At 45.6% G+C, this 8,915-nt stretch overlaps 1 protein-coding gene across 1 annotated transcript in view; it reads left to right on the top strand.

Moving 5' to 3' along the window:
- The window catches only part of Syn2 (synapsin II), a 151,606-nt gene that overhangs the window by 102,035 nt on the left and 40,656 nt on the right, over window positions 1-8,915 (top strand). The window contains exons 2-4 of the mRNA XM_021164513.2: window positions 4,368-4,425; window positions 5,613-5,704; window positions 7,756-7,912. Coding sequence (XP_021020172.1) covers window positions 4,368-4,425; window positions 5,613-5,704; window positions 7,756-7,912 — 307 coding nt within the window. The remainder of the gene's footprint in view (window positions 1-4,367; window positions 4,426-5,612; window positions 5,705-7,755; window positions 7,913-8,915) is intronic.

The raw sequence follows: 8,915 nt of genomic DNA, 5'->3' as shown, positions 1-8,915 counted from the left end.
CCTGCTAGCGCCCCCTTAAGTTCAGGAGGTGTTTCTGTCATTTGCTAGTAAGTTATAGAACTTATTCCATCAAATTATTTCTAGAAAACTAATCAGAAGGTCCAGGGCACAGTTGCTTCAAGAATGTGTTCATCCTCTAGAAGAGGGGTTTGTGCCTTGTCTGTTACCATCTTGGCTCTTTTATGATGATAACATTGTGGCTTAGCCAGGAAAAATCAGTGACCCTGAACTAGGAAATACAAACTGAGATTTCCAACAGGACAAATTACCTTAAGGAAAAGGCATTAGGATAGCTTGCGAGGCTGGGGTGGGGGAAAGGCATGAAAATAGTTCCATTAGCCAACTTGGTCAGTGGGCAGGTGCAGGAAGTGGCAGATAATCCCAGCCAAGATCTATAAATATACCCCAGAATCACTATTCAAAACCCACAAAATAAATGAGCAAGTTAGAAAACTTGGCAGCATGTAGCCTGTAGATGCAAGCCCTCAGTTCTCAGCTTAACTCACGATGTTTTCTGTGAGTCGGCATGCTGTTGAACTGTTTGGGATTTCTGTTTTCCCAGCAGTCCAGTGGTCAGGAAGCATTCTCTCTTCGCTCCTTCACAGAGTTGTGAGAAACTAGTAAATCAAAGAACATCCTCTGAAAGTGCTAACCTTCACAGGGAATGAAGGTCTCTGACGCTAATCTTACAGAAAAGCTATTTGAGACTCGAAGGTAGGAGGAAGCATCAAGAGAGCATTTGTGATAGCAGTGAAGGCATACAACCAAAGAAAAGCCATCTTGTTGGTCATTTATTTTAGTTCGGCCTTGCTATAATCATAAGCAAAGACTGGCTGAGCCCAGTATCTACAGAGCAGTGACAGTGCCATGCATAGACAGAACTGTCTGTCAAGAGAGTGGCATGTGCTACAGGGGCATGCTGAGCTGTGAATGTTGATCAGGGCCCTGGAAGCAAACTGATGTGAAACTTAGGAAGGAATTAGGGCAGAGGTGGGGGTTGGACTTAGTGATCCAGCTCCAGGATGGCCCAGTGCCTCAGAGGAGCAATTTCAGGGTGGCCAGGGACTTGGATAGCACAAATGACAACTTCCTAGAACGGTCTGTTCCAGAATCCATCGAGCAAAGGAAATAGCCTGGCCTTATCCTGAGTAAGTTGACAGGAACCAGGAAAGGAAGTATTTGTGGTGGGACAAGTACTTATAGCATCATTAAGTCTCTTCTGAGTAGAAGAAAAAAATGGGAAAAAAACTTGGTGCAGCACATGTGGTAAGTCAGTTTCCATGGCGTGGGAGAGCGGGAGGAACACAGCAGCAGAGGAAGATGGTGCTTGGGTGGCATGGGGCGCTGCACTCAGGGTCCTGTGTGGCTGTGCCACTAACATGCTAATGACCTTGGAAATGTCATTTTCTTCCTGTGAATTTTGAATTTTTTTGTCTCAAAGAGTCGTCTGGTCAGTTATTATGAGGATTAAGTATTCTTTTTTTAAAAAAACAAACAAACAGGCCGGGCAGTGGTGGCACACGCCTTTAATCCCAGCACTTGGGAGGCAGAGGCAAGCAGATTTCTGAGTTTGAGGCCAGCCTGGTCTACAAAGTGAGTTCCAGGACAGCCAGGGCTATAAGAGAAACCCTGTCTGAAAACAAACAAACAAACAAACAAACAAACATTTTAAAAATTATATAATTTCTTTATTTACATTTCAAATGCTATCCCCTTTCCTGGTTTCCCCTCCAAAAACCCCCTATCCCTTCCCTCTCCCCCTGCTCACCAACCCACCCACTCCTGCTTCCTGGCCCTGGCATTCTCCTACATAGGGGCATGGAACCCACGGACCAAGGGCCTCTCCTCCCATTGATGTCTGACTAGGCCATCCTCTGCTACGTATGCAGCTGGAGCCATGGGTCCCTCCATATATACTCTTTGGTTGGTGGTTTAGTCCCTGGGAGCTCTGGGGGTACTGGTTGGTTCATATTGTTGTTCCTCCTATGGGGCTGCAAACCCTTCAGCTCCTTGAGTCCTTTCTCTGGCTCCTTCATTGGGGACCTTGTTCTCAGTCCAATGGATGGCTGTGAGCATCCACCTCTGTATTTGTCAGGCACTGGTAGAACCTCTCAGGAGACAGCTATGGATTAAATATTCTTACAAGCAACTAGCATACAGCTCCTAGAACACAATGCAAAATAAAATATTGGTGTATTCCTTTATTTTGAGAAGAGGTTCAGAAAACCTCCAATGGAACAAGCCAGTTGGGAATGTAGAGCTCAGGGGAAAAGCAGGCATGATTTAGCCTACTAGGTGCTGGTACTCGGCCCATCTTTACAAACAGAGAACAAAGCCAAAATAGCAGAGAAGAAAAATCTTATAGAGGGAAGGAAGATTAGAGGCAGGAAAGAGGGAATATAACTGTGCAAGAATGTAGTCTCCTCATACAGGCCTGATGCCATTAATGCATAGGATGAAGTTCCTCTCAACCTCACAGATTGGGAAGACACTGGACTGCATAACTCAGCATCACTTGTTTTCCCTGAGTATCTGTGATACAGGCTGAGTTTTATGCTTGATTGTAGCTGTTTTCCTTGGTTGTCAGCTTTCCTGATATGTATATGAAGAAATCAAGCATTAATAGCAATCCCTCTCTCTCTCTCTCTCTCTCTCTCTCTCTCTCTCTCTCTCTCTCTCTCTCTCTCTCTCTCTCTCTCTCTCTCTCTCGTTCATTCTGTTCTGATTCCATCTTTAAAAGAAAAAAAGATTCCTCTCTTCATCCCAACCACTGTGTCCCCTCCCCCCTCCACTCCTCCCAGCTCCCAGCTCTCTCACCTCACTTCTCCCCCATATCTGCTTCCCTCCCATCTCCCATCACAAAAGAGCAGGCCTCCAAGAGACAATAACCAAACAGAACAAAACAATAAGGCAAGGCAAAAGTCCTTACACTGAAGCTGGAGAGGCAACTAAACAGAGGAAAAGAGTCTAAAGAGGAGGCAAAAGAATCAGAGACACACCCGCTCCCACAGTTAGGAGTCCCACACAAACACCAAGCTAATAGCAAAAACATATATACAGAGGACCTGGTACAGACCCATGCAGGCCTGTGCTTGCTACTTCAGTCCCTGTGAGCACCCATGAACCCTGCTTAGTTGATTCCATGGTTCCTGGTGTCCTCCATTCCTTCTGACTCCTATAATCTTTCCTCCCCTCTTCAGAAGGATTCCTCAAGCTCCAAGGGTAGCGACCCAATGGAGATATCCAATTTAGACTTTCTCCTCAAGTTTGGCTGTGGATCTCTGCATTTACTCCTATCTACTGCTGGAGGAAGCATCTGTGAATATACCAGAATTCCATTAGGAATCATTTCATTGATTTTTTTTTTTAAGACACATCTTGTTTGGCTCTACCCTAGGTCTCTAGGATATCCAGTCTCTGGTTTTTGGCCATCCAAGCAGTGTTGGACATGTGCTCCCTCTCATGGAGTGGGCCTTAAGTTAAATTAGACATTGGTTGGCCACTTCCACAAGTTCAGTGTCATGATTGCCCCAGAACATCTTGCATGCAAGACAGATTGTAGGTCAAAGGTTTTGTGGTCCAGTTGGCGTTCATGATTCTCTTTCTGTCACCCACAGAGTACCTTCCTGCACCAAAGACACTAAGAACGTAGGGGTGAAGGCTCCACGCTTAACCTTTCCATGTTCAATGAGCTGCGTGGATGTCCTCTGCAATGGGACCTCACTGTCTGTCTGCGAAGAGTAGTCATCTGTCCTAGCATCAGCCTAGTTGGCTGGGGATCTTCACAGGACCCTCTTAGCCAAAAACTCAACCGAATGCAACCCTGTCCATAGGAATTTCTTTAAATCCTAAAAGTGTACAGGTTGATGACAGTTATAAATAGAGTGAAACACAGGATTAGAAGACAAGGACACATCAGAGGTGTTTAAGATTGGCCTAGTCTTTACCAAGAACAATAAAGAGGATATTCATATTTCTAGACATACACACACACTCTCTCACCCTGTCTCTCTGTCTCTGTCTGTCTGTCTGTCTGTCTCTGTGTGTGTGTGTGTGTGTGTGTGTGTGTGTGTGTGTGTGTGTGTGTGTGCGCGCGCGCTGTGTCATACAGGAGATTAGATCATAAAATGACAGGTTGAAAGTGAAAGGGTACTGTGGATTATTTTGCAAGTGGGTAAATTGGTGCTTAAAGGAAGTGGCTTGCTTGGGGCATTATGGCAATCAGTAGCAAATCAAGAGCCTGAACCCAAGTTCCCCAACTCTCAGTATGGGGTCCATCTGCTGTAGTCCTCTTATTGAGGAGATTGTATGTCTGAGTTCACACATTTGTACAAAACTAATTCGTGTGCCCTTCTCCTTTTCTTTAGGGCCAAGTGCTTTCGGGGCAAAAAAATCCTTGGAGATTACGACATCAAGGTGGAACAGGTAATCATCATGAAGCCTCACATGACCTCCAGCATCCCAGAGTGAGCCACCTCTTACTGTCCAGTGTCCCCACTGGGTTCTCAAACGTGCATCTCCTGGCATAGGGCTTTTCATTTATTTCCTTGACTTAACAGTTCAGATGTTGGTTCAGAGGCAAACAGTGTGGTTCTCAATGGTGTCTCTTGCAGTGCAGGGTTCCAAGATGAGGAAGCTAAGGGGAGTGTCTCCCTAGCCTACTGACCTTACCCCCATGCTGTTGGTGACAGTGTGATTCTGAGTGACCGCATGTTTTAGGTTCATTGTCCGCCTACTTTGACCCTAGGGGTACACTTCAGAGGGAACCCATTGTTTTTACAGGGAGCTTGAAAGGCTGTTTGTTTGTTTGTTTACCTTCCTCTGCCTCTTGCTCCATGTAATAGAAAATTAGGTTCTTTGTGGGGAGGAGATGGCCTGCTTAAATAACGTATTTTCTAAGTAATAACAAGTTTTTCCTTCTCTCTGTGTTAGAATTTACAGAATAATAGGATACTTTCCTACCTATTACTACTGTTATTTGTTTATTTTTACAACATTATCTCTCTAAGTGGCCCTGGCTGTTCTGGAACTTGATTTAGACTTGCAAAGATCAGCCTACCTTCTGCTTCCAGAAAGCAAGGATTAAAGGGGTACACCACCATGCCCAGATTGTGTTCCATTCTTAAAACAACTTGTTAGATAGTCTGGATTGATTAGAAAACAAAAAACAAAAAAACAAAAAACCTACCCCTATGTTATAGATGGAAGAACCAGAAACCCAGGCAAGGCAATGCTGGGTTTGACATGCTGTCAGGAACAGGGGAGACAGAAACCCAGCAGCCTAACTCAGAACCCAGGAATTTCAAGCAGAGACTAAGAGAGGAGGTGCTTGTCCTGGTCACATTCTGTCTCTGCAGAGAGGTGCAGGGGATGCTGAGCTGGGAATCAGAAGACACAGTGAGAGGTTCTGTTTGTTCAGAAAAGCCATGTAACACGGCAGTTTTCTCCTTTGATAGATGGGGAGGGTTCTTTCTAGTACCTGACTCAAAGGGTTTCCTTGAGTAGTGGGTGAAATCTAATGGATATGAAAAACATAGAAACTAAATAGATGCTTGGTCTATGGCTGCTGCTGTGTGCAGGACTGAGACTCACTGTGTACTGTCACTCTCCAGGCAGAATTCTCAGAGCTTAACCTGGTGGCCCATGCAGATGGAACCTATGCCGTGGACATGCAGGTACTCCGGAATGGCACAAAGGTTGTCCGGTAAGAGCCTTTCTGTTCTTGGGGTTGCTGTCTCCTCTGTCTTGATGTCGTGGTTTCAAGTCAACTTGAGATAGTTGCACTATATGTTACATGGAAGTGCTAGAAAAGGCAGCTTAGTCCAGCATTGTAGAGAGCAATCTTAAGTTTCACAGACTCACTTAGAGGTAACTGGATTCTTAGGGCTGTTATTTACCCTCAAGTCAGGGTTGGTTTGTGCTTTTATCTCTCCAAATGGTATCCCTAGAAAACCAGGTCCTGTTGCTTTTTAAAATATTTTAAAGCACTTGACTTTCCTATTTATGCTGATTTGCTTAGATTCTTCAGAGTTGATAGCAAAGTCCTGCACTGAAAGCTTGTTCTTTTGATGCGCATCTCTGTATCCTGTCTTTATTCCTCATTCCCAACAACTCATGTGTCTGACAGGAAAATCTATTATTGAATAGACATTGTAGGTGGAAGAAAATGACCAGGTCCTGAGCACCCCACACCAGGTGCTGGCCTGAGTACCCCACACCAGGTGCTGGCCTGAGCATCCTGGTCTGAGAGGTGCTTTCTGGAGGGGATGAGAATTCCAGATGGGAGAAATGGTTTCCGTTTGTCCAGAAGCTTGATATCACTTTAGGTTTTCAGAAATAAGTTCCAAGTTTTAGGAGAGAATAACATTCTTATCTCACCTTAGTCACAAGACCCTGGACCCCTAGGAGTCTAGTGTCCAATAGAATCTGGGTCAGTGGCAGGAAAGACCAGACTGGGTGTGTCTGAGACCTAACAGTAGAGAAGTGGGCCTGCCCATTCTGGACTCTGAAGAAGAACACAGGTAAAGCAGCTGCCCATTCAGATTTGACGTAAACTTAGGTAGATCCACAACAGAGAGACATGGGTTGAACGTGTTGTGGAGATGCATAGCCAGGCAGGTAATGCATCATAGAGATGCATACACAAGCAGGTGGCGACAGAAGGAACAGCAGCAGGACTCCAGGGGAGGTGCCAACAGGGAACTCGAATGATTCTCATAACTGGAATAAAGGGTTGGGATTTGCTGTCAGGGATGCAGCTGGGCATCAGTGTTCAACAGGAAAGGCCTGATTAGAGGTATTGAGGCCTCATATCAGGTCAGAATACCCTAAGCAGATGTTATACCATCTTGGTAATAAGTTTCTGAATGTCCGAGGAAAGCGCCTTAACCCTCACTACTAGATCCAATCTCTGAGTTGGGTTGGGTTGGATCTGTAGGTGGGGATTGGATGGGTGCCTGGGCAGAGGACCAGGTAGGTCATTGTACATGGTGTCAAATGCTGAGCTGCAGAGCCTTGCGGGCAGATGCTGCCTCAAACTGCCTCTCTGGGAAGATCTCTGACGCTAGGGCATGAAGACAGGCAACCTAGTCCTCTAAAGCAGCTATAGCTAGGAGCTTTGCTGGCTAGAGGTGAAACCAGGAGAGCTTTCCCATGCATGGGAACATTCCGTCCTCTCAGTGTTTCCTGCAGCCCCGTTGCTCAACCTCAGTTCTGCGAAAAATATTTGCACCCCTCCCTAGCGTCCGTTTTGGAAGAATAACATTGGGAAGTTTGGCATCTGCCCTCAGCCAGCCTAGCTCCTTGCTCTCCTGGGGCCTGATGAGGGCATTGCCTATTTTAAGGAACAGCTTTAAGAAATTGAACAGGACATTAAGACCAGAGATCTGGTAGTAGTGTGGTCTTCCAGGACCTGATTGGAGCACAACTCTGGAACCACAGGCACTTCAGACTTCCACGCTTACCCTATGAGGATAGAGAGAAATCCCTTTCACTTAAGGTGTGGGGGCCTCCTTCACATATTTGTATGCTAGGAAAAGATAGCATTTAGTCTAAAGGAATGGGAGAGATTCAGAAACATAGTCCTCAGGCCTGTGGAAAGTATAGTGATAGTTCTGGATGGGCACATACATGCAGAAAGGAACACTAATGGGTCACGGACTAGGTGGTCACTGACATCTCTTCTCTGTCTTCGGCTTTGAAAATGTGTTACTTGAGGTGCTAGTTAATGGAAACTTGACTCTGTATTCTTACCAGGTCCTTCAGACCAGACTTTGTGCTCATCCGACAGCATGCATTTGGCATGGCAGAGAATGAAGACTTCCGCCACCTGGTCATTGGCATGCAGTATGCAGGCCTCCCCAGCATCAACTCTCTGGAGTCTATTTACAACTTCTGTGACAAGCCGTGGGTGGTAAGCATGCCCCCAGAGTACCTCCAGCACTCCAATAGTAGCACGGACTGAGAAGATCCGAGAGGCTTGTCAGCTGGGAGTCTGGATGGGGCAGGCCATCAGGGTAGCGTATTACCAGATGTCATGGACTGCGTGGTTTTGCCGCAGAGTAGACCTTTGACCTTTCTACCATGCTGTGCAGAAATCCTGTGATGAAAACCCTTAATGTATATAGGTCTTTCCTTGATCAGGAGCTACAGTTGTAAAAGTGCCTGCCTCTTAAAATGGGTAAACTATTGGAAAGGTCTAACGCCAGTAGAGAAATTCAACTCATGTTAGAGATAGTTCTACCTATGTTTTAACAACCTACTTGCATGAATCAGACAGTAAATGTGAGTTGGGAGTTTCCTTTGAGGTAGTCAAGTCCTAACCCACCATGGGAGAGAAAAAGAAAACGAGGAACATAAAACCTCTTTCTGTATGGTGCCACCTTCTGAGGATATTCTACGTAATTTCATTTAATCTTCATGATAAGCTTACCAGGGAGGTATTGTTATTTTCACTTTGTACAGAGAAATAAGACCCAGGAAGGATCAAGTCACTTGCCAAACTTACAGAGCCAGGATTTCTGTAAGTTGCACTGCCTGTCACACAAAGTGAAGAAGAGCTGGCTTGATTCCCTCCTCCACAGTCAGTCTAGAAACCTTGGAGGGCTGTGGAAACGTTTAGGCTGAGAAAGTATTGACAGAATGAGGCATGAGGGCCCGGGATGCCTGGGTACTCCCCTCGCTAGCTCTGCTGCCCCAGGCTGGCCTCACGGAAGGAAATGCTCGCCTCTAATCGTATCCTCTTCATCTTCTTGTTTTTCAAAACTCAAATTTCACACATACTAGCTTGCCAATGTTCACCAGGCTTATTGTGACATTTCAGAACCTTACACCTCTTCACTCTGTGAGCTGGAGGGGTATTCTATAATCACACAGGCCCACTGATTCTGTTCTTGACTTTGTTGGTTTTTTTTTAC

Source organism: Mus caroli, unplaced genomic scaffold (genome assembly GCF_978045245.1).
Source record: "Mus caroli unplaced genomic scaffold, Mus_caroli_1 scaffold_7, whole genome shotgun sequence".
NCBI lineage: Eukaryota > Metazoa > Chordata > Mammalia > Rodentia > Muridae > Mus > Mus caroli.
Note: the sequence above shows the minus strand (reverse complement) of the source record. Positions and strands in the feature narration are given on the sequence as shown.